Below are 24189 nucleotides of genomic sequence, written 5' to 3' on the forward strand. Positions count from 1 at the left end.
GGCCACCTTTCTAAATACTTTTTTATCAATTCCTTTGAATTTTCCAGGCAAGAGTTTATTTTCTTCAAGTTATCATATTTTATCTCTTTTTTTCCCAGTATTGACACATATTAACTCTGTGTCTTCTTTAATTGCACTGGCTGCTCTTTCAAAAACAGACAGTGGTATTAGTTTATATCTTTAAGCATAAGCCCCCTGACTTTCAGTTAATTAGATGACTGGTATGTTTATTTATTCAATTCAAGAAAATGGGGTTTTTTGTTAGTTTGTTTTTTGTTTTTGCTTTTTTCCTAACTTGGTAAAATAATTGCTTTGTTTTTGTGCATTCTTTATCAGTATGAAGGTATTGAGACTTTAATTCTTTAGCTGAGTATGATTTTACTCACATCTTATTGGTAGATTTTTATTCATTTATTTTTCTTTTCTATATTTTAATTCTATAGTTTGATTTCTTCTGGGAGAGAATTTTAAAATTTCTAAATGGTTTTGGTTATTTTTACTTTTGATTAATTTACATTTATTTACTATCACCAGTGAATATGGTTTGTATGACTGCTATATTTTATAATTTGAGTTTTATGGTCTTTTTAAGGTACCTTTTAACAAATCATTGTTGCACAGATATTTTATAGTAAGCATGCACACAATACATAAATGCACATGTACATGTGCTCACATACATACATAGGACCTTACTAATAATGTTATTCAGAGTCTTCTATCATAATTTTTTTTTTATTTTTACAGACTTCATTTTGATTCTCTGTACACAAATGGGGTACAACTTTTCATTTCTGTGGTTGTACACAATGTAGATTCATACCATTCATGTAATCATATACATACATAAGGTAATGATGTCTGTCTCATTCCACCATCTTTCATACCCCCTTTATCATAATTTTTGAGAGATAAAATTGATTTACCAATGACTAAGAGTCGTGATTTTTCCTTTTTGTCTTAGTCCTTTGACCTTGCATTTGATCTTACCATGTTAATGGTGTGATCCATGTGTTTTGAACATTGTGGAGTTGGAGGTAGGTTCTAATTTTACCTTCATCCATCTCTTTGAGATATTCTTCACCCCACCCCACTCTGTTAATTTAGAAGAAAAGAACACATTCTGTGGTTAGATCACCTGGGAGGAATCACAGAGGGTGTAAATGGGCCAGTACTTGAGTCTTGAAATTAAAATAGGAGATGAATGGGTAGAAGCATGTAAAAGATAAGAAAAGGAAAGATGGGGTTTTGAGTTTGAAGTAAGTATGAAATATGAAACAAGTCTGACTTTGGAACAGAAAGTCCAAAAATAGATGATAACTGTGAGTTAATGGTAGGGACCAAATTTTGGAGAATTGTGAAAGTTAGGCAGAGAAATAATTCTTAATCTATAAATGAACTAGTCTTAATACAAATTATCAGATAAGTACACATTTATAAAGTAAGCCTTGTGACAGAGCTTCTCACACAGGATCATCTTTGATGCTTGTTTATTTTGATCTCACACGTACATATTCTCTAATTCCAAGAGCTCAGAGCAGTTGTGTCATGATTTACTTTATGATCTAATACATGTTCTTTGAGTTTTATCTTGCATTTTACATTTGCCCAGGTGATATTAGGAGTGATAGTTCAGGTTGGTAAGCTCTTCTGGAAGAGAGTTTTTTCTGTTATGCTGTGGATTGGTCTAGAATCGTAGTCCCATTCTTTCCTTCTCTTTTCTGCCTTGCCCAACCCCATTCACTTCCTTGCATACATGAAGCAGATGAAATGAAAATATGTTAAATATGGATAGCTGGCCGTGCCTGCAGGCCTGAACTATTTAATTGTCCCTCGGGAAGTATGTGTATGGTGGCTTGCTGAGAACTGAATGAAACGATGTGGAGCCCAACAGTATTTTTGAGTGCCCACCATGCACGGAGGTCTGTATAAAGGTGTGGGAGCCAGGACCTTGCAGGATGGTGTTGCCAAATTTGGGAAGGTTAATTCTTCAGAAATGGCACTTTTCCTCCAAAAAGGAAATGGAGAAACTAGGTGATTTCCTTTGGAGTTTGCATTAATTTTTGTTTCCTGTTCCTAGGGGACTCCTTCACACAGTTCCGGTTTGCTGAGGAGAAAGAATGGGATGGTGAAGCTTCCTGTCCAAAGCAGGTAGGATAAGTTGGTCTTGAATGTGGAGTGGCTCTTGTTAAGGCTGAAGGCCAACACCTTTTCTGTTGTTGAGGGGTTCACATGGGGGAGGAGTTGTCATTCATGTGCAGCTTATTCTTACTTCCCTCAAATATTCAGCAACATTTCAGAGGACTGAAATTACACAGATGCTTCAAGCTTGCATTCACCTTTACATCTGGCCATCTGTGTGAATTACTCACAGACTTAGCAAAGGATTCCATTGGTGCTGCCAAGGTTGCTTACCTAAGAGCTAGCCATCTTGGGACAATTTCAGAAGGACCATTGAAAATCCAGGTCATTTCTTTCCATCCTCCTGTGCTATTAATGTGAGGACTGGTGGCTAATGTGGGTCTGGATTTAGTGGAAGGGTTCTGCTTGAGCCTACCAACAATCTGTCTCTGTGTCTGGTCATTATAAACCCATTGATGTGAGGTATTCAGGCACCAGAGTGGAGATGGGTTTCTGTCCACTTGAAGTCGGTGGTTACGCAACAGGGCATGATCCTAGCTGGGCCTGTGACAGTCAGTGGCAGATTTAGGTGGTGGATGGCGTTTGCCTCTGTTTGGGAGGACCTTGGGATCACCTTTAAGTTTTGTTTCTCTTTGGTGCCTAGGACATCTATAAGTAGCTGTTAGGAACCATGAGGTTTTCTGGATTGTTTTTCAAATAGTGTTGTTAGTTTGCGAGGCTGGTGCATTGGTATTACTTTGTTTCTGAGTGAGCAAGGAGCCAAAGGAAGCTCTGAGTGACGGCTCCATGGAACACTGCTGACTGGAGAGGGATGTTTCTGGTTTCTTCACTTTGCAGTTCGAGAGAAGCAGACCATACTCCCCACAGTCCCATCTCCTTGCTTAATCAGCCTTTCACTCTCCTGCCTAGGGCAGCAGTGTGAAGTGAGGATGTCCAGTTAGGCTTCATTAAATGCTTATGTTTTTCTCCAACTTGACAGTAATTGTAAAAAAAAACCTCATAGTTTGCAGGTTACTACGCATCTTAAAGTGAGGAGAGCACTGTCCTGCTGCTGCTCTGACAGGGTGAGCTGTGACCCAAGAAGATAGTGCTGGTTTCTTGATCTTAATGTACAGACAGAGATTGTAGCCCCTCTAGTGTGACTTACAATCTTATTCCCAGTTAAAAGTAGCTCCAGTAAATTATTTACTTAGTGACTTTCTTTCATCTTTTGTTTCTAAAAGGTCATATTTAATCATCACCTGATATTTTCTTTCTTTAAAAAAATATACATATATATATATGTATGTATGTATGTATGTATGTAGAATTCAGCACTTTATGTGGACAGTGAATCACTGGTTCGAGCCCTTCAAGAACTGCCGCTCTCACTCCGACTCAACGTTGCTGCTGAGTTGATCCAGGTAAAAACCCTGAAGGGACCTATAAACTCATGATTCTATCAGGTAGGAGAAGAACCAAAGGAGGAATGGCCCTCTTCAGGATAGCTCAGATTTAGCTTTTCTTTTCATACAGTTTCGTGTTGAGGTTTTGTCTTGTGAAGTTTAGAGGACAAAATAATGGAAGTCCCTCTTTTACATTTTATGTTTGCACCATTTTATTTATTTATTTTTATTTTTTATTTTGCGGTGCTGGGGATTGAACCCAGGGCCTTGTGCTTGCGAGCAAACACTCTACCAACTGAACTATATCCCCAGCCCATATTTGCACCATTTTAAAGGATCAAATATAATGTAATCAAGTGAAAGATAGAATATAAAGTCTGACTGTTATTTTATTCAAATGATGTATGTGTCAGTTTCTGCAACAGGCACTAGGAACACTGGTGAGCAGACATGTAGTTCCTGCCTCCATGGAGCTAATCTGTTGGGAAGAGGGGTATCAAACACATCAAATAATCATACGAATTATAATAAGTCCTATGAAGTATACTATATACTATGAGAGTTTATACTAATAGATCTGAACTGTGATGTGGTTAGAAATGAGTTTTCTAAAGAAGCTACAGATAGGTTGAGGCCGATCATTTGAACCAGAATTTGAAGGAGAGTGGTCCAATCAGGTCTGAATTCACAAAAATGATCATGACAACAGTGAACATTCTGGCTACAGAATGGAGAGTAGGCTGTGGGATTGAAGCATATGTGTTCACGGGTGAGTCTGTGCACTCAGGTGAGGGCAGAGTGGAGAGGAAGGCACAGTAGGAAGCTGTCACATGGGACAGGTCAGAAAAACTGTAGCCTGGACTCAGTCATGGTACAGATGGTGAAGAAGAGTTCATCAAGAGACATTTCAAAGATGACATGAACAGGACTTGGGGGTGATACTGGAAATGGAGAGAGAACAGTCAATGAAGAACCCACCCCTGTTTCACCCGTGCTGTTAGAGCAGTTATTCTCAACCCTGTGTGCATAATGGAATTACCTGGGAAGTTAAAAACAAGCAAGGAAAAAAAGCCAGGTACCTATTTCCAGGTCAATCCTAGGATCAAAATCCCAGCTTTGCTCTGTGTAACTAACAGGGCTGGACATTTAGTCCAGTTTATGTTTATAATGCCATACTGTAAATATCTGTATTTATCAACATCCTTGCCCCAAGGAGTTATTAGCAAACTGGATCTGTCCACAAGGTTTTGAAGTGAGAACAAGGGGCCCATGCCTGTGGTAGAGGCTGAACGTTTCTGAACTTACCTACTGTGAGGCCCGCTTGCCCCGCAGCCTTCCCTCTGGAGAGGGATTCTCGTCCTTTCACTGTAACTTTACATTGTAATCACAAGGAGAGTTTTTTTTAACTTTCATTAAAGTGTAACATACAGAAAAGTATACACATATAACTATGAAGTCAGCGTCCAGATCAAGAATCAGAATATTGCCAGACCCATAGAAGGCACCACCCACATCTTCTCTGAGCCTCTGTCTGCTCAAAATTACCACTGTCTTGACTTTTAATACTTTAGTTATGCCTATTTTTGAATTTCCTACAAATATAACGAAATAGCATGTTTTCTTTCATGTCTGACATTTTTTACTCAAATAATGTTACCCGGAGTCATTCTTTTCTCCTTGGGGAATTTGTTCTGCACCTTTTATGTTAATTCATTTAAATACCATGAACAGTTCTGCTTTGCTAATTACTTCTTGGTGACTTTTACAGATATTCATGTCTCATTATAGATTTAAGTATAAATTCAAGTAGACTAATGGCTCTGTTAGTTTTTAGGCCAGTGATTGAAAGACATGGGCCTTTTAATTCTAGCCCTGAGGTAGTTAGCACTTGGCCGAAGTGGGCAGAACAGGAGGCACAGTCCTTGAGTATTTTTGTGAGATCTTCCACATTTACCCCAGATCAGTCAGGGAGGATGGTGAGACAGAGCCCCAAGAGAAGACACTACAACCAGGTGTCTGACTGGAGTTTCCTTCCCCACAAAGTTGGATAGCTTCCTTAGTTCTCCCATTTTTTTTTTCCCACTTAAATAAACATAACAAGACTCATTTTAACTCAGAAGACTCATTTTAACTGGGTTATTATGCTTCTCTTTCAGGCCACAGTTCCTTTAGAGCTTCCTCAGGTGAAACCAAAGAGAAGTGATGACAGCAAGGGACTAGGCATGCACTTGAAGGGGCCCTTGGGACTTGGAGGAAGGGGCCCCCTCTCCGAGCTGAGATCTTCTGCTGGCTGCCCTGGGTCCCTGACCAATGACAGCCCAGGACCAGACCCTTCAGGGGGTTCTCAGAAACCCACTTCCCTACCGCAGTCAGGAGCAGACCGTTTGGAAGAAGAACTAGATCTGTTGCTTAATTTAGATGCACCTGTAAAAGAGGGCGATAACATCTTACCAGATCAAACATCTCAGGACTTGAAATCTGAGAGAGATGGGCAGGTGGCCCAAGAGGAAGAAGGTATGGCTTCTATTTTATTCCCCATCCATCCTCTTGATTGTGGTGTTTTTGTCAGAATAGCCCCACCCGCATCACATCCGTACACAGCCCTCTCAGTGTCTGAGATTGATCCAGCGTTGTCCCTGACATCTATTCCCGTGCTCATGTCTCTGCTTCCCCCTGAGCTGACCTTTCTGACAACTTTCCTCTCACTTGATACACTGAGCTTCTAAAGCTGCCGCCTGCCTGACTGCAGCACTAAACCTGGGGCTGCAAATTGAACTTGTGCTGTGGAAAGGCATTAAGATACTTGTAGCCCTCAGCTTTTCAGCAGCAGACCTTTTAATCGACTGTCTGAACAGGCGTGTAAACCAACTCTTTCTACTTCTTTCTTGCTATTTTCAGTGAAGAACACTTAGTAATTTGTGCACATTTTGAGATGGCGTCCCATCTGATGTGGTGATGGCCACCTCCATATACTGCATTTGAGAACCATTAATGATTTTTCAGAATCTCTCTAACCATGGAAAGATTGAGCTGTTAGTCTAAAAAAACTAGTAAAAGATGAAATTCAACTAAAGCATAAAGAGGAAAGCAAATCTCTACCCCCATTTATTAATTTGTTTAGATATTATTATATCATCTTTGGGAGTAACAAATAATGAGAATGTTTCCCCTTGTTATAGGGAAAGTAATAATTAGGGCTGAATTATATCCTGGAACAAACCTTGGGGAAGCTTTAGCCCTCAATGCTGGAACTAATGTAAGGTTATTAATACTGCTTTTATTTCCCTAGTTCCTGCAAAACCATCTGTGACTGAAGAAAAGAACGTGGAATCTGAGCAACCAAGTACATCAAAAAATGTGACTGAGGAGGAGCTGGAAGACTGGTTGGACAGCATGATTTCTTAAAGAGAAAGAGGAAAAAAAAGTGCCTGAAGCAATTTTGGTTGCCTTCTACTTCAGGGTGGGCAGAAGGCTGTCCTTCAGGACCAGCTAGTTGACTAGCATGTCCCATGCTCGCGTGTTCCTGTATGCTTACAGCAGTCCATGCCTACCTCTTTAGTTGGCAGCATTTGAAACAATACATATCAGAGGCTAGTTGCGTTTGCGTTCTGGCTTAATAATCTAATAGATTTCCTTAGGGGCAGAGGATGTTATAGCCTCCTTCCTCCATGTTTACAGCATAGCAGGTGCTGCCCAAGCAATCAAAAAGGCATGCATTTGGCCAAAATAAACACCCTCCGGTCTATGGATTTTTTTTTTTCCTTTCTTACGTGAAGCTACTATTTTTTTGTCTTATGTCCCTTTCTCAGCCATCACAGTATGGTTATAGAATCATTCAGAAGTGGTACAAGAGGCCAAACCATGGATTGGTATGTATAACTTTATTGCAATGGGCACTTCATTTTATTGGAGATTCACCTAAACATCAGCAGCTCCACTACTTACAAGGGACCATAAAGCATTACTCAATTTTGGCATAAGATTGAGAGTTTTCTGAATTTTCTCAGTACAGTACTTTTCTTCTAATAACAGCAGGTGACAAGCTGTTACTGAAAAAAAATTATATGAATGACCTTCAAGTGCAGTTTCATAAAGTAAGACAGAAGACAGCACAACTGTTTAATGAAACTGTCCTTCTGGAACACAAACATAAAAAACTTGCATAGCTATATCTAAAGAGGTTTTAAGGCACTTAATCGATATTTCAGTGTCGATAAAGTGTTGGTTTGTTTTCTATTTCATTAACTGCTTAAAGCTTTTCAAGCTGATTCTGGATATCGTCACTAGCAAGTACCATGGGAAAAATTAGACTTCAGTTAATGTGAGTTTGTGTAGTTCAGACCATGAGTCACTATGGGATATTGTCATGTGACATTCAGATGTTCAAGAATTTATACTTCTCTGACCCTTTCCTCGGTGCTACCACCCCCCAAACTAATTGCTTTACAAGTAAAAAACCTTGAACATATTCAAGTTGAGATTCCTCACCATCCCTTCTTGTTAACATCTTGACAAGTTATCACATTGTCCATTAGGCACAAATCAATTTCCAAATGTCAGATTTTTAACAAATACTTTCTCCTAAGGGAGGCATTTGGAAAAATGTCACAAACATATTGTAGAACTATGGAAGGATTTCATTTCCCCAGAGGTTGACCATCCAGAATCGCTTCTTTCATTCACATTTATCCAAGCTGATCTTCATATTGCTTCCGAAAGCAGTCACCAGCAGGAAAGAAATCCCAACACCTTTCTTGATACATCTTCCACACATAAGATTCCTGAAATCATGTGAACAAAGGGTACTTCTTTTCACACCACAGTAAATAAAAACCCAGTCCTTGCTCTCCGTGGCTCCCTTTAAGGAAGATTCTGCAAATACACATGAAGCTAAACAGGCACTTGCTTCTGGCTCTACCCCAGCCCACCCTGCTTTGGGAGCAGGACATCATATCTTGCCTACAGTGCTGACAGGGAATTGGAAAATGCACCCCCTGCCTCTTCCCCCTAAAACAAAGATTTGGCAATAGGCTGCTCCCACGTTATTTAAGAATGCCTTGTTGGGGTGCATTCTGTGCTGGCTTTGCATAATGCCTGACAGCCCAGGCCCATCTGCCCTGTCTGAGTGAGCTGTAGTTTTCCTACAAATCCAGTAGTGTTTGGATATTGACTAACCGTTTTTGTCCCTTATTCTGTTTTTCTCATAGTCACAGAAACTCTCCTCACTCATCCTCTTTCATGCACATCTCCACATTCTCATTGCTGCCCCCACACAAGGTTATCTTATCCTGTCTCTCATACTGTCTTACTCTGACTCTGCTGCTCTTTGTTACAGCCACCCACTCCATTCCTCATTGTTCTGTAATGTTCTCCCCACCTCCAGCTATTCTGCTCTGAAGCAGTAACTGCAATGGTTTAGTAAATGTCAGTGTTCTCTGGGAGGGATCAGCAGGAGGACTCTGGGAATAGACAGGGTTGCCATAGAATTCTGGCTTCCTTAAGTCACAAATGAACGATGGAAAAATGCATGCAAGAGAGTGTTGGGGTCATCAGCTCAGATACTAAGTCTCAAACTTAGGGAAGATCTAACACAGGTCGGATTCTTAAAGCATTTTATTTCTCACCTGACCCGTGTGCTCTGTTTCATCTTTATTAATCAAATACATCAGAAAGAACCTGTAGGAAAAAAGGCATGAGAAAAAGGTTTCTTACCCAAAGTACCTAATACTAAGTTCACTTACTCAGATGCCTCCTTACCATCCCCAGTCCTTGAGCTAAAACCACTTAGCAGAGTTTTGTCCACCATTTAAGAAAATCCTAAACAGTAAAATGGCAGCCCTGCCTCTTACCATAAAATTTTAACCAGCTGATTTATCATCTAATGAAAATGAAGACTTGAAATCACATGTGAGCCTCAAGGATTTCAGTCAGGAAAAAAGCAGAAAGTTGTGCTCTCATGCTTCCAGAAATCTAGGGTTTTTTGTTTTTGTTTTTGTTTTTTAAATTCTAGGTAACTTAGAAATCCCGGTGTGGTTTTACTTGCTGCGCCCATGATCCATGTGGAAGATTTGCATCTGTCTCTGACACAGGAGGGTCTTGAGGGGCTGAACTCTTAGCTCACATTACATGAGTTCAGAGTCATTTTCCAAAGGAACCAATCTGTGCCCTTCAGAAAAAGTCTTGTGAGGCTGGTGGCAAGGAAGAAAGACTATCCTTCTGAGGGTGGCAGAACCTCCACCGCAAATCTTGAGCTCTCAGAGGGTAGTGCTGTATTTATAGGGGTGGCTCTAAATATGTTAGTTTCTCCCTCCCTAAAGCAGGCAGGGCCAGTGTCGTCTTCATTATTACTTCCCCAGCATGATTATTAAATTGGCAAAGCATCATCTTAAGTAGGAAGATCAAACCATAAGTAATTGGGTTCTATCTCACAAGCTCACTGCCAGGGGGGACAACACCAAAACTAGACGATTAAAACAGAGTGCTATGGGAAGTCACAGAAGGGAGGCCCAGGCCAGAGCACCAACATCCTTTCACTCATTTCAGGATGATGATGCCTGAAAATCGGTCACAGAACTTGGGACTGTGCAGATCACTGGCCCCTTTGATTGAGGAGGAAGGAGGTTCACAGGAGAATATGAAGGGAAACAGCACAGAGAGCCTGGGAAGTTCTGCTAAAAGGGAAAGAATACTGCACAAGAGCTAGAAGTAAAAATGGTCATTCTTCAAGATTGAAGAAAGCATGTTTGTATGCTAACAGGGAAACTCCAGTGGAAAAACAAATTGCTGGAGACATGTGTCCCTGAGAAGGGATGGAAGGTTGGGGCTGCCTGTGCTGGTAGCCCGGATAGTCCACAAGATACATGATTGCAGCACATGAGAGGCAGAGTATATGGACAAACAGTCTCATAGGGAAACACGGGCATTCTTTTCTGATCTTTTTCCAGACAGGAAGTAGTAGCCTTGGGAGAGACTGAACTGTTTTTTTTTTTTTTTTTTTTTTTTTTAGCCTAATGATTCCCTTTCCCTGACCCCATCACTTCTACTAGAATACTCACAAGTAGTTGGCTAAGTTGTGTTCTTGTAATGTGTGTGTTTCAAAACCATGAGGGGTTGTGTCAAAGTAGTCATTGCCAATGCCGCAGATGAAACATTTAGTCTGTGAAAAGTAACAGAAAAGGCAGTTGCAGGCGTGACGGTACAGGCGGGAGGAAGGAGGATGGAGTCTATTGAACAATGCTGTTTAGTGCTTTTGGCTATTAGTCCTTTACTCCACAGTGCCATCTACCTAGCACCTGGTTAGCTAAGGATGCTGCTCCTTCCAACCAGGGGACAGTGGAGGAAGCTGCAGTGTGGCATGCCAGGGAGGGCACAGGGCAGAAATGCCCAGAGCTGGCAGATGGGCACAGAGCAGGCAGCGGACAAGAATGTAAAACCATTTATTGTTTTTCCCAGGGCCTAATTAATAACCATACCTGTTTAAAAAAAATAATTGCTGTGAGAATATAAAAATAGGGTTGGAATAGTTAGAGCATTACCTCCATATCTTCTCGCACTTGTTCCTGCTGGTCTCTGAGCTCTCCAAAAGCATCGATAATAAGACCTGGAATTTTAAAACAAAGACCTAGCATCTTAATCTGCATAGTGATCTCCTGGAGGGCAGCCATGGAGGGAGTGGCAGAGCCTACTTGTTTTGTTATCAAGCAAAATGGCAGCACGGATCCTTGTTTTTCAAAGTGCTGCCTCCTTGCTGACCATTTCTCACAGAACTCTCCTCTCCACCACCCCCTCCTATTTTGCTCAGCCATTTGTTCCAGTATTTGGGATGGGCTTTGACCCCTCCAGACATGGATGTGTACCGGGGTCCTCCTCAGAGTCTTTGCTTCTGGGCCCTCAACACTTGCGTATTGCACAGGTACTTCAACTGAGCGTGACTCAAACTAAATTCATCTTCTTTCTCCAATTCCTGAAAAGCTATTGACCAAAATAGCAACACCCCTTATTCTCCCCCCAAAAGATAATAAAAATCCTTTACATTCCTATAGCTCCTCTCCCTATCTTCCTCCCCCATCTTGGGAGGACAAAGACCCAGGTAAGACTAGTCACATCTCCAGGAAGCAGAAGTGATGAGGCTATAATTCAGAGTACAGAGTCTTCACAGGATTTTCAAGTTTCTTGTAACAGTGTCTGGGTGAAATTTGACTTTATATAGTCAAGGCCTCAAAAGAGTAGATGTTCCGTAAATAATTACTAAATTAACAGGTAAATGAATTCACAAACTTCTTTATAAAACAATTAGGTCTTAGATGCACAAAAGCCAAAAAACTCGATTCATGAAATTCTGTTTATACTTAATGTAATGGGCAACCATACCTTGAATGATGGCCAGCAAGATGACAATGACAAAGAAGAAGAAGGTAATGTCAAAGACAATGCGGTACATTTCGTAAGGATCACCGGCAGGGTCTTCTATTTCATCGCCAATGCCACCCCCTGCTCTCACTCCCACATACATGTGGAAAAGGTAGCACTAGGGAAGAAAAATAGTGGCGATTAGGGTAAAAGCTCTAGAGCGTCCTGCAAGAGTGTGATTGGATCAGAGTGGCAGCCCTGACCAGGAGATGGGGACTCTGCAGCAAGAGCAGTGCCCACTCTGCTAACTGCTGTCCCCTATACCATCTGGTCAGTTAGGTGTCTACAATTATGGAAAGACTGATGCTACATTTAAATATATTTGTTTTTGTTTTTGTTTGTTTCCTGCACTACTGGGGATTGAACTCAAAGCCTGTGTGTACTGGGCAAGCACTCTACCACTGAGCTATATCCCCAACCCTTTTTGGTTAAGAAACAGTTTTGAACTACTTGATACATGCAACAGAATTCATTAAAAGTACTCATAAAACATCTTTAAGCCTTAATTAGTATGGCATATGCCATATACTAGTTTTCCCTCAATGAATGTCAAGAATGTGATCCTGGTGTTCAGGCTCTGCTGTGGACTCTGGGAAAAGCTGCCTCCTGCTTCTCCTATGTTCCCAGTATGCCTGTCAGGGATTTCTGCAGTATCTTAGATACAGGTTGAACATCCCTAATCCGAAATCCAAAATCAAAGTTTTTTGAGTGCTGACGTGACATCACAAATGGAAAATTCCACCCTTGATCTCATGTGACAGGTCAAAATGTAGACACACTAAAAGTGTTGTATAAAATCACCTTTAGACTGTGTACAATGTGTGTATGAAACACAAAAGCACTTCTTGTTGGGACTTGGGTCCTAGACCTAAGATATCTCATTCCTCATTAGGTATACATAAATATTTCACAAACAAAAAATCGGTTCTTGTCCCAGGCCTTTTGGATAAGGGATGCTCAACCTGTAAGACTTTCTTCTTCTGCACATTTGATCCGGTGTAGGCCTTTGGGCACTGGCTCACCACCATCTTTCCTCCTGACTGGGTGGGTTAGACTCACACGGGACACTCCCTGTGCTCTGGTGACTAGTATTGCCATCTCATGAGGGTACTTGTCTCAGAGCATAAGGAAAGTAGCCAAAAAGTGTTACCTAGTATATAGAGAATTGCACACAGACTGGGGCAGTTCACTGTCACCTGTCCCCAACACATGTTCTTTTGCTTAAATCGGGTCATGGTGTATGTTAGAGATGCTACTACATCAAGGGTGGGTCACCCTAAGCTGTGCCTTTCTTCGCCTCCAGGGCCTGGCCTTACGGGACCCCCGACTTGATCCTGTGGGTGTCAGGCTCTTCAGCCTTTGGGTGGCTATTCAGAAAGAACCCCACTGGTTGAAATCGATCGTATGCCTACCTATGGGACTTTGCTCCTGATCCTCAGGCACCAGAGTCAAAGCTTGACTTCCATGAAATTTAGCTGCAGGTCCAAGGTTGTCTCATCTTTATCTCGGATAAGCTGAAATGAACCATGACCCCCACTGTTCCAAGACACTTATTCCCTGGGAATGAAACCTGTCTGCCTCCTCTCTTCCCAGGACCCTTCTCCCTTTGGACAGGGCGTCTGTGTAGTCCCTACTCCCACACAGCTCTGGGTTCTCCAGGCCCCACATGGCCGCACAGCAAGGCTCTTACCGTCATCATGTCATCACACTTCATGTCGGGCTCATCATCATCCTCACTTTTGTTGTAGAACTTGCGGAAGAAGTTGAAAGCCACCACCGTGTAGAGATAAACCACCACGGCCAGGAGACCGACGGTCAGAACCAGCTGGAGAGGAGAGGACAGATGAGGGGAAGGTGGGGGGCGCTACCTCCAGAACTTCATGAGAGACTGGGCACAGAGGAAGTGTGAGGCAGCAGGAAGAGGAGGAGAGCGAGGTGAAGGGGCCATGCCGCATGCACGGAAGGAAAGAGCCACCCAGGGGAAGAGGCCTAGCAGGAGAACAGTCATGAGGTGTTACATGTGAATTCTCTTCCCCCAGTTCAAATGCCGAGGCCTTAACTGCCAATACCTCAGGGTGCAACTGACTTTGGAGATAGAGCCTTTGAAAAGGTTTAGTAATAAAGAGTCCATGAGGGTGGGACCTGATCCAGTCTCACTGGTGGCCTTATGAGAGGAGATTGGGACACAGAGATACCAGGCGTGTGCACACAGGGACAAGTGTGAAAAGGCAGCCAGAGGACAGCTGTCCACAAGCCAAGGAGGGAGGCCTTAAGGGAAACCAACCCTGTCAGCTCCTTGATATTAGACTTCCAGCCTCCAGAACGTGGAGACAAAAAGTTCTGTTGTTGACCTGTTGTATTTTGTTATGGCAGTCCTGAGAGGCAAGGGTTTGGCCACTTGAATGAGGAGGGCAGAGGCCCTACAAGTCAGGCCTCTACCAGGGCCTGGGACTGAGCTGGCCTTCAAGGACCTACGCGAAAGGGAGTGAGCACAAGCACTTGATAAAGACCAGAACAGATGTATTCAGCAGCCTCTTGAGGGGTGAAGAGGCACACTTTGTATAGCAGACCTCACAGAAAGAAGTTGGTTTAGAAAAAAAAAAGAACTTGGACTTTCTGCAGTAGAAAAGCAAAGGTCTTGAATCTAAGCTCAGCCACTTAGTGGTGACTATGTGATCTTGGGTCAGATAACCTCTGAGCTTTAGTTCTATTATCTGTAAGTGACTATAAAATCTACTTTACAAGATAGTTGTGAGACTGTCACAGTGCCTGAGACTTGGCACAAGCATGGCACATTTTAACTTCCTCTCCTACTCCAGGGTTTATAGATGTGAGAAGGTATGTCTCATGCATAATTAATTATTCTTAATGAAGTGTTATACAATTTGTATTTGTAGACAAGAAGCCCTTGTATGAGTTTAATATGACCATAGCTATTACTGTATTGAGTCTTCCTGTGGTCAGCCAGTTTGATTCCTGGATTAACCATATATACACACAGTAAACAATTTATATATATATATATATATACACACACACACATGTACATTTAAAATGTATATGTATACATATGTATACTACATAACTCTAGAAAGAGATATCTTTATACCTGTATATGTCTTAACTTATCGGTTCTTAATTAGGGACACTTCAAAAGCAGCTGGGGGTTTTCTATCTCTACATGCCTGCTTGCTAACAACCAGGGAACCTATCAGAGCCTAAAAGAGGCCTTCAAACCAATTCTGATATTTCCATCCATCACCTTGCTCTAAATGTTAAGGGTCTCTTAAGTCAGGGTCTTGTGCCTCTTGCAGTTTTGCAAAGGTAGTTCAGGTGTTTGGCAGGAAAGGTACATTATGTGCTATCACACATTCTTTCCTGTCACACACTTGTGTACTACCTATTATTATTTTTTCCTATCCATTCTGCTCCAAAGTGGTATGAGTCCAGTACCTGTTTGCCATTGTGAGTTACAGATGACAGAATAGTCCTCAAGGTCTTGAAGCCCATTGCAATATCCAGTAGATGAGCAGCAAAGAAGAAGTTGTTGTAGTGGCCCAGGACTGACATGGTGGTGTACCAGGCAAGGTAGAGAAAGGACTGTGAAAATGGAAGAACATTAGCAACTTTTCAGGCATTCATACTGCTTGGTGTGCTCTTTAAGCAGTTTTTTTCTCATTTTAGGGGACAGTGAGGATAGGAGGGATCCAAGTGCTGTAGTACTATAAGCTGGCCCAATGACTAGCAGGCAAGCCTCAGCTGCCTTCACTGTTGGATAATGAAGCAGGGTTCCCTGGCACCTCTGAGGCTGTCAGTCCCTGATCCTTTCTGGACAGGATCCCCCATGGCTTTTCTCTTGTGGCATCCAATGACATCTCTGAACCTGGGGCAAAGAATCTTGTTTTTCCTGGCGCAATACTTACATTGTCAGTAAAAACAACCCCCAGTTTCCAGATATGGTACTTCATATCGATGGAACTCAGCCTAAAGAGGAGCAAATAGTTTCATTACTTAAAAATGTCAAGATTCTGTTAGGTGTTTTATAACCTAAATATAGATCTGAACTTTATCAAGTAATATGGGTTCCCTAGAGACAGAATGGTTGAATTGCATATCCTGAAATCTTAATTAGTCTCTTGCAGCTCTATGGGGCATAAAAACTAGTTGGTCTCAAATTTTCTAAAGCAGTGCTTTCCCAGCACATTAGAACCTAGATGAAGCACCTGCACCAAGCCAGAGCCTGGGAGAATAAAGAATGGTTGCAGTTTTCCCTCCAGCACACTGGAATGCAAACACAAAGGCTCTATTGAACCACTTTGGATTTTAACACCTAAGCTCTTTACCAGGATGCCAGAGAAGCTGCCTCAGCTTTGGTCTCTTCCACTGGGCTAAAGTCAAGAGCATTTTTGTCCAAACCCAGGAGTTCAGCGATGCGCTCTGCTCCGTAGAGATCTCCATACTTGTTGATCACCTAGAGCAGAGTAGACAGGGTGAGCTGGGGCTGCAGGCCACCATCCATGTTATCTCTAGCTCCAACATCTTCTGAGCTTTGCTACACTCTGGGTTCTTCCAAGGGTTAAGACATGACTCAAAAATGCAATGGGGGTGGGGTGGAGTAAAACCCGAGAAAATGAAAATGGAAGTGATAATGGTACTTAAGAAAAACTGCTTTTTGTGCTGGAATTTTTTGTCGTTTTGTTTTTGATACTGATCATTTAGCACAGGGACACTTTACCACTAAGCTGTACCTACAGCTCCTTTGATTATTTCTAAAACTTTGAGACAGGGTCTCACTAAGTTGCTTAGGGCCTTGCTAAATTGCTGAGGGTGGCTCAAACTTGAGATCCTCCTGTCTCAGCCTCCAAGCCACTGGGATTACAGGTTTGTGCCATTGCACCTGACTATCCTGGTTTGTTTCTTTCTTTTTTTAATTAAACTATTTTTATTTTTATAGACTACATTTTGATTCATTGTATACAAATGGGGTACAACTTTGGTATTTTTTGAGAGGGGGGAGAAAAGGCCTAATTTGGAGGGATGGGGGAAAACACAGATTGTGTTAAACTGTCAAAGGCAGCCAAACACCACAGACATGCATATACAATCCCTCCTATGTCTTATTCTTGAGAAGGTAAGTATCTTAAAACTAACGCATTTTCATGCATGTGTATGCAGAACTTAAAAACAGATAATATATTACATGTCATTGTAATAATCATGGACCTTATCCTCACTGAAGAGGCATACCTTTCTCTTAACAAACTTGTCCCAGTAGTTATTAGGAAAAGATCTGAAAAATAAAATGAAAAAGGCAGATTCTTAACATCAAGGCAGGTACATCAAGAAACTTGCCAGCCTGAGTGTCTGGACCTGTGATCTTTTTTTATTTCCGTCCTGCTCACTGAAGAATTCAAGGTGATTGAAGTTGAGAGTCATCATAGATCTCCTGATTTATGATTTCACTACTTTGTATTGACTTTTGAAGCACTTGGAAAGCTACTCTGCATTTTCCATCTCAAAATTATAATAACCAGGCATCGTGATGACAGACTAACCAAAGAATTTTTTTAAAAACTCACCCAGCACACACCTGGCCCTGCTGCTCCCAGGCTCCTGTATCCCTTGTGCCCTCTGAGCCCCGGTAGGTCTCCTGTACCACCACTGCTCTTCCCTGCAGGCAGAAGTCTAGGTACCTATATTCCTTCCCCCTCCTTGGTGTACCGAAGAAATTTAAGTTTCTGAGGCTGGCCATGAACTTGTGATCCTCCTTCCCCAGCCTCCTGATTCACTGGAATTACAGGCATGCACCACTGGAGCTGGCCAGATGTTTCTTGATCTGCTCCCCGATCCCAGTATAAACCAGAACCAAAGCCTAGTAGGAAACATATTCCATCCAATGAATGGCTGTGTCAGTAACAGGTAGGTGCTAGGATGCAGGATGTGATGGGATATATAGACAAAGTCCCTAGCTTTATGGTTTCCAGGTTGGGACTCACCTTTAGTTATTTATATACAGTTTTTCTTAACAGGTGTGTGCTTCTCTATTTTCTATTGCCACACAAGTCTGGTGGCCCCTGCTTTCTTAGGTGCCTGTCTCCTTCAAAAGTGGTTCCTTGTTCCATACCAGCCCCAGCCTTCCCAGAGAGATGATCTATCTTCTTCCTGTAGCTTATACCAGCTCTGCTGCAAATAGTTTCTAATGGTTAGTGTCAAGAAAGAACTGCCACCTTCAGGTATGTTGACCAAAACTTTAAAATATCCAGAATGATGGAATTGTTCCTGGAATTGTGGCAGACCTCTGGCCTGCGATGCCTGCTTTGTGTTTCTTTGAATCATTTTCAGAATGATGCTGAAGCACAGCATTTCCCTGTTATACAGAGACCACCCAATTGGTGATGGAGAAGTGGGACTTCCCTCTATCCATGAACTTCACAGAAGGATATGACCCTGAGCAAAGTTCACCTCTTCTAACAGGGTGGCAGTCTTTGTTCGTTTTGTTTTGTTAAAGCAGTTTCTTTTTCTAAATCATCTAAATGTCACTTAAAACATATACTGGTGTTAAAGAATAACAAACTTTGGGTGATTAATTATTTAGTTTCTTCACATTTCTGTTCGAATTTTCCCCCATGCATTGCACTTAGACTCTAAAATAAATAGAAATTAAGCCATACTTCCTCTGCCACACCAATACCTCCTTTCTCTTACATCCCTTATACAAAAGGACTGTAACATACAATTCTTCCTTGGTCATATTTGTCCTAATTAGAAGATTCCACAAGTGATGCCAAAGGGTTGCTGACCACAGTGTCTGGACAAGAGCCTTCCATAGACATATCTCACCTTGGTCTGAGCATTTTGAATTTCTTGTTCCCTGACTAGGGACAGGAGGCTCCTTGAAGGTAAATCATATTTTTACTTGATAATATTCATTAAAATATGGTATGGAAAATGGACTTTCAGAAGGGAAATGCCTGAATAATTATTTATATATGAATGGAAAAAATATAAGATGTTCAACTTCTTAAGAGAAATGTACACTCCTACCAGATCAGCAAAAATTATGTTACAACAACAAGGACTGGAAAAGAGGTAGAGAAGTAGAAACTCTGATACAGCAGCCAGTCACTGTAGCACACACCTGTAATCTCAGTGACTCAGAAGGCTGAGGCAAGAGGATCAAAAGTTCAAAGCCAGCCTCATCAATTCAGTGAGGCTCTCGGCACTGAGAGAGACCCTGTCTCAATATAGAAAATAAAAAGAGCTGGGGATGTGGCTCAGTGGTTACCCTGGGTTCAATCCTTGCTTAAAATAAATCCTGATATAGTATAGTATCCTGGTACAGTACCATTTAGAATGTACATTAGAACAAACATTTCACATATCCTACTATTCAGCAAATTCCTCAGCTGGCCTACACTACAGGGAAACTCTTTGACTTGTTCATCAGATATAGGAATTGTCATTGTAGCACTGTTTCTAAGATCCCCAAACTGGAAACAATTGAAACATCCACACTCAGGAAAATAGATACACAGGTCATAGACTTACATGTTGGAAATGAACAGTAGCTACACACATTAAGGTAGTGAGCTCCTAAACATAATGCTGAACAGAAGATTCAATAATTTATATAGAATTCCATTTATAGAAAGTTCAAAAATGAAGCAGTACATTTAAAGACAAATAACTAAGTGATAAAACAAAAGAGGAGAGTGAATATAACTAAGAATTAACATCACTAACCAGTATCAGATATTAGGACAGAAGTTAGCTGGGGGCTAGGAGTTTATGATTGGGGAGGATAGCCGACTTTCAGCCATGTTCTATTTTTTTCACCTTTGGGGCTCATTTTAATGCACATTTACATTTTACATGTTCTTTTTTAATTTTTAAATTTTTTTACAGACTGCATTTTGATTCATTGCACACAAATGGGGTACAACTTTTCATTTCTATGGGTGTGCATGATGGAGATTCATACCATTCACGTAATCATACGTGTACCTAGGGTAATGATGTCTGTCTCATTCCACCATCTTTCATACCTCTACCCCTTCTCCCTCTCATTTCCCTCTATGTAATCTAAATTTCTTCCATTCTTCTTTCACCCCCAACCCCCATTATGTATCACCGTACACTTATGATAGAGAACATTTGACCTTTGTTTTTTTGGGATTGGCTTATTTCACTTAGCATGATATTCTCCAATCCATCCATTTATGTGCAAATACCATAATATTCTTTATAGCTGAATAATACTCCATTGTGTATATATACCACAGTTTCTTTATTCATTTATCTGTTGAAGGGCATCTAGGTTGGTTCCACAATCTAGCTATTGTGAATTGAACTGCATTGATATACCTGTGTTACTATAGTATGCTGATTTTAAGTCCTTTGGGTATAAACCGAGGAGTGGGATAACTGGGTCAAAAGGTGGGTCCATTCCAAGTTTTCTGAGGAATCTCCACACTGCTTTCCAGAGTGGCTGCACCAATTTGCAACTCCACCAGCAATGTACAAGTGTGCCTTTTCCCCACATCCATGCCAACATCTTATTTTTCTGTTCTTGATAATAATAGCCATTCTAATTGGAGTAAGATGAAATCTTAGAATTGTTTTAATTTGCATTTCTGTAATTACTAGAGATGTTGAACACTTTTTCATGTATTTATTAATTGCCTGTATATCTTCTTCCATAAAGTGTCTGTCCAGTTCCTTGGCCCATCTATTGATTGGATTCTTTGTATTTTTGGTGTAAAGTTTTGTAAGTTCTTTATAAAATTTGGAGATAAGGTGCTGTACAGAATGCGATTCCAATTAAAATCCCAATGACATTCCTCATAGAAATAGAGAAACAATTGAACTTCATCTGGAAGAATAAGAAACCTTGAATAGCCAAAACAATCCTGAGCAGAAAGATTGAAGCAGGAGGTATCACAATACCAGACCTTAAACTATACTACAGAACAACAGTAACAAAAATGGCATGGTATTGGCACCAAAATAGATAGGCAGATCAAGGGTACAGAATAGAAGACAGAGATAAACCCACAAAAATAGTTACCTCATTCATACTAGACAAAGGAGCCAAAAACATACAATAGAGAAAAGATAGCCTGTTCAACAAATAGTGCTGGGAAAACTGGAAATCCATGAAATAAAGTGAAATGAAACCCCTATCTCTCACCCTGCACAAAACTAAACTCAAAATAGATCAAGGACTTAGGAATTAGACCAGAGACCTGCACCAAATAGAAGAAAAAGTAGACCCTAATCTTCATCATGTTGGCTTAGAATCAGACTTCCTTAAGAAGACTCCCAAAGCACAAGAAATTAAAGCAAGGATCAATAAGTGGGATGAATTCAAACTAAAACACTTTTTCTCAGCAAAGGATACAATCAACAATGTGAAAGAGAGCCTATAAAGTGGGAGAAAAAATCTTCTCTACATGTTCTTATATATGGGTTTAATATAAAAAATAAAGCAAGCAAGCCCAGGGTGGATAATGTATAACAAAATGCAGCTGGGGTGTAGGGCAATGGTACTGATGTTATATAGCACAATAGGGTAAACTTAGTAAACAACTACACATTTCAAAAGAACTAGGGAAGAGTTTGAAGGAATGCTAATTCTTTATACATTGTATACATGTATCAAATTATAACACTGTACCCCACAAATGAGTATATAAAAATTATTTGAAAAAACGTTCTCCGTGAAATATAATTTTAAAACAAATTAAAAAGTGTCATGTACTATGACATTTTTGTAGAAAAATGAGAGGTCACTCTAAAAATTTTAAAGCATTATGCATTATTCTGGGTACTTAAGCCCCTCGAAATTTAAAAAAAAAAAGTTTTTGGGATATTTTGGTATACTTGTCTCATTAAAATTTCAAAAACTGGACTGCCATTTTACTGAGACATTCAGGTCATATCACCTTGTACCACAGACTTACACATTACTAAGAATTACAGCAAGCTTACTAAAAAATTGAGTAATAATATCCAACACTTCTGAAATGCAATGACAAAGGATCAGAAATAACAGTGGTTTTTCTTAGGAGACTGGAAAGGAACTGCAGGCAGGAACAGACTTCAGATTTGCATTACTCACTTTTTAAATTTTTCTAAAAAAAAAAAAAGCCTTCCCTTCGTAGAGACTGTTCAGTGAAACAAACACACAGTTTTACCCTTAGAGACCTGCCTCTAAGTTTGCTTGATTGTTTTTAGATATGCAGTTTCCTTCCCCTGGAGTCAGGGTTATTGTTTCCAAATAAGCATATCTTAAATCTCTTATTTGGCTGGGCTGAGATCCAACAGTCACCTCTGTTTACAACAATAATTTATCTTGCAACTCTGAAGTGAATGTATTGGCATTAGAGAGATGCCATTTGCTAATTGTGATGGCTTTTTGTTTTTTTGTACTTGGGGGCACTCAACCACTGAGCCACATCCCTAGCCCTATTTAGTGTTTATTTAGAGACAGGGTCTCACTGAGTTGCTTAGCACCTTGCGGTTGCTGGGCTGGCTTTGAACTCAAGATCCTCCTGCCTCCCGAGTCACTGGGATTACAGGCGTGCACCACTGCGCCTGGCTTTGATGGCTATTTTTTGAACAGCTTGGAGGAAAGGGAATGAGTAACAGCTTGATGCCTGTACCAAGCTTTGACATGCATTCTTTAATCCTTCCAGGACTATAGGAGCTGGTTTACTCAGCCCTCTATTACTGAAGAGGAAACTGAGGTTTAGAAGGTTGATTACTTTGCCCAAGCTCACAGTCCTCTAAGTTGCAGGGCTCATGTGGTGCCTCACCTGTCTGCTCACCTCCACAAGCCTTAACATCCCTCCCCAGATGGCCCTGTTTGAACCGCCCATGTAACTGCCTCTCAACACTATGTTGGGAGAAAGTTTATTACCAAACGGCTGTCAGTTTAAAGAGAGGATTTGAGAGATGATACATCACAGGACAGCTGTGCCATAGGGGGCTCTGGAGAAGCCAATCAGCTGGATCTCCAGATCCCTTTTCAAGTCCTGGAAGTATATGACTCAACTATGGAAACCTAGTTTAATATACTGGATTATCTGGTATTAATCAAACCAGCTCAGTACCTCCTGATAATATCTTCTATCATCCATTAAATTTACAGAGATATATATATAAGTGTTTGAGGGGCACCAGGCTACTTTTTTGAACAGGCAAGGGAGAAAAGTCCCAGATACCAAAGGAAGGCTTATATTAATCAGTCTCCAAGGTTGGTGCAGTGTTAGATTTACAAGAGATTCATGTTGCTTTGGGGCTGAAAGTGGAAGGACACTTACGGTGTGTTGATTACCAAGCGGTCCCACTGCCCCTTGATGTCATCTTCAGATGGTTGTTCAGTGATATACAAACCATCAAACTCCAGCTTCCTGGCGATTTCTTTTTCCCTTTTGAATACCACCAAAGGGACCTAGGAGTGGGTAGACAGTCAGTAGAGAAGGTTTTGTGATTAAAGCACCTGCTCCCAGACGTTCATCACAAATGAACCTTCCAACTTCAGAGCACTAATCTCCTTATATTGGGATTCTTAGGGTACCTTGACAAAAGTCACATCTCCTCACTCCTTTCACTACTATACCTGCCTCTCCAAAAGCTGACCTAATTTGGGCCACTCTGTAAGGTGGTTTCAGTTAAATAACTGATATTAATACAAACTGGGCACCTCTGCCCATCCTAGGGAGGAGGCCATTTTTAGATGAGTCCCACAGCTAAGACTCCTAGACTTGGAATCAAACCACAACTTAGAAAGGACAGCAGACTATTCTAGAATAGATTGGTCAGCCACAGATATATTTTGATGCATTCCAACCCTCTTCAATGACTAGGGTCATATTCATCTCATGGCTTTGAAGTTCACAAAACAGTTTGGTAGTTAGAAGAGAGTATTAAGAGGCCTCTATGTGGTCTTTGGTATTGAAGTTTTCTTTCCATAAAGAGCTCCTGCCAGGTAGTAGCACTCTTGTTTCTTCCTATCGCTCCCCACAGACCTCTTTGTCTGCAAGGGATACATTCTAAGACCCCCAGGGAATGCATGAAACCACAGATAGAACCAAACTCTATATATACTATGTCTATTCCTATATGTACAAACACAAATTTAATACCTTTCTATTTTAACTAAAGTACTTATCACACTGTGGCTATAATTTTTGCAGTTTGATATACAATAAAAACATTTCTTTTACCTTCTTCACGATTTAATGAATAG

The 24189-nt window shown here is 41.0% G+C and overlaps 2 protein-coding genes across 2 annotated transcripts in view; one reads left to right on the plus strand and one right to left on the minus strand.

Moving 5' to 3' along the window:
• AVEN (apoptosis and caspase activation inhibitor) overlaps nucleotides 1-7276 on the plus strand; it is a 204578-nt gene extending 197302 nt beyond the window's left edge. The window contains exons 3-6 of the mRNA XM_079126365.1: nucleotides 2081-2151; nucleotides 3450-3545; nucleotides 5684-6041; nucleotides 6817-7276. Coding sequence (XP_078982491.1) covers nucleotides 2081-2151; nucleotides 3450-3545; nucleotides 5684-6041; nucleotides 6817-6932 — 641 coding nt within the window. The 3' untranslated portion in view covers nucleotides 6933-7276. The remainder of the gene's footprint in view (nucleotides 1-2080; nucleotides 2152-3449; nucleotides 3546-5683; nucleotides 6042-6816) is intronic.
• Nucleotides 7277-7428: 152 nt separating this feature from the next.
• RYR3 (ryanodine receptor 3) overlaps nucleotides 7429-24189 on the minus strand; it is a 506360-nt gene continuing 489599 nt past the window's right edge. Inside the window, 11 exon segments of the mRNA XM_079126345.1 lie at nucleotides 7429-8308; nucleotides 9152-9203; nucleotides 10583-10683; nucleotides 11063-11127; nucleotides 11898-12054; nucleotides 13627-13761; nucleotides 15390-15536; nucleotides 15860-15920; nucleotides 16280-16407; nucleotides 17184-17226; nucleotides 23261-23391. Of these exon segments, the coding sequence (XP_078982471.1) occupies nucleotides 8213-8308; nucleotides 9152-9203; nucleotides 10583-10683; nucleotides 11063-11127; nucleotides 11898-12054; nucleotides 13627-13761; nucleotides 15390-15536; nucleotides 15860-15920; nucleotides 16280-16407; nucleotides 17184-17226; nucleotides 23261-23391 (1116 nt within the window). The 3' untranslated portion in view covers nucleotides 7429-8212.

This window comes from Sciurus vulgaris (genome assembly GCF_902686455.1).
Source record: "Sciurus vulgaris genome assembly, chromosome: 2".
NCBI lineage: Eukaryota > Metazoa > Chordata > Mammalia > Rodentia > Sciuridae > Sciurus > Sciurus vulgaris.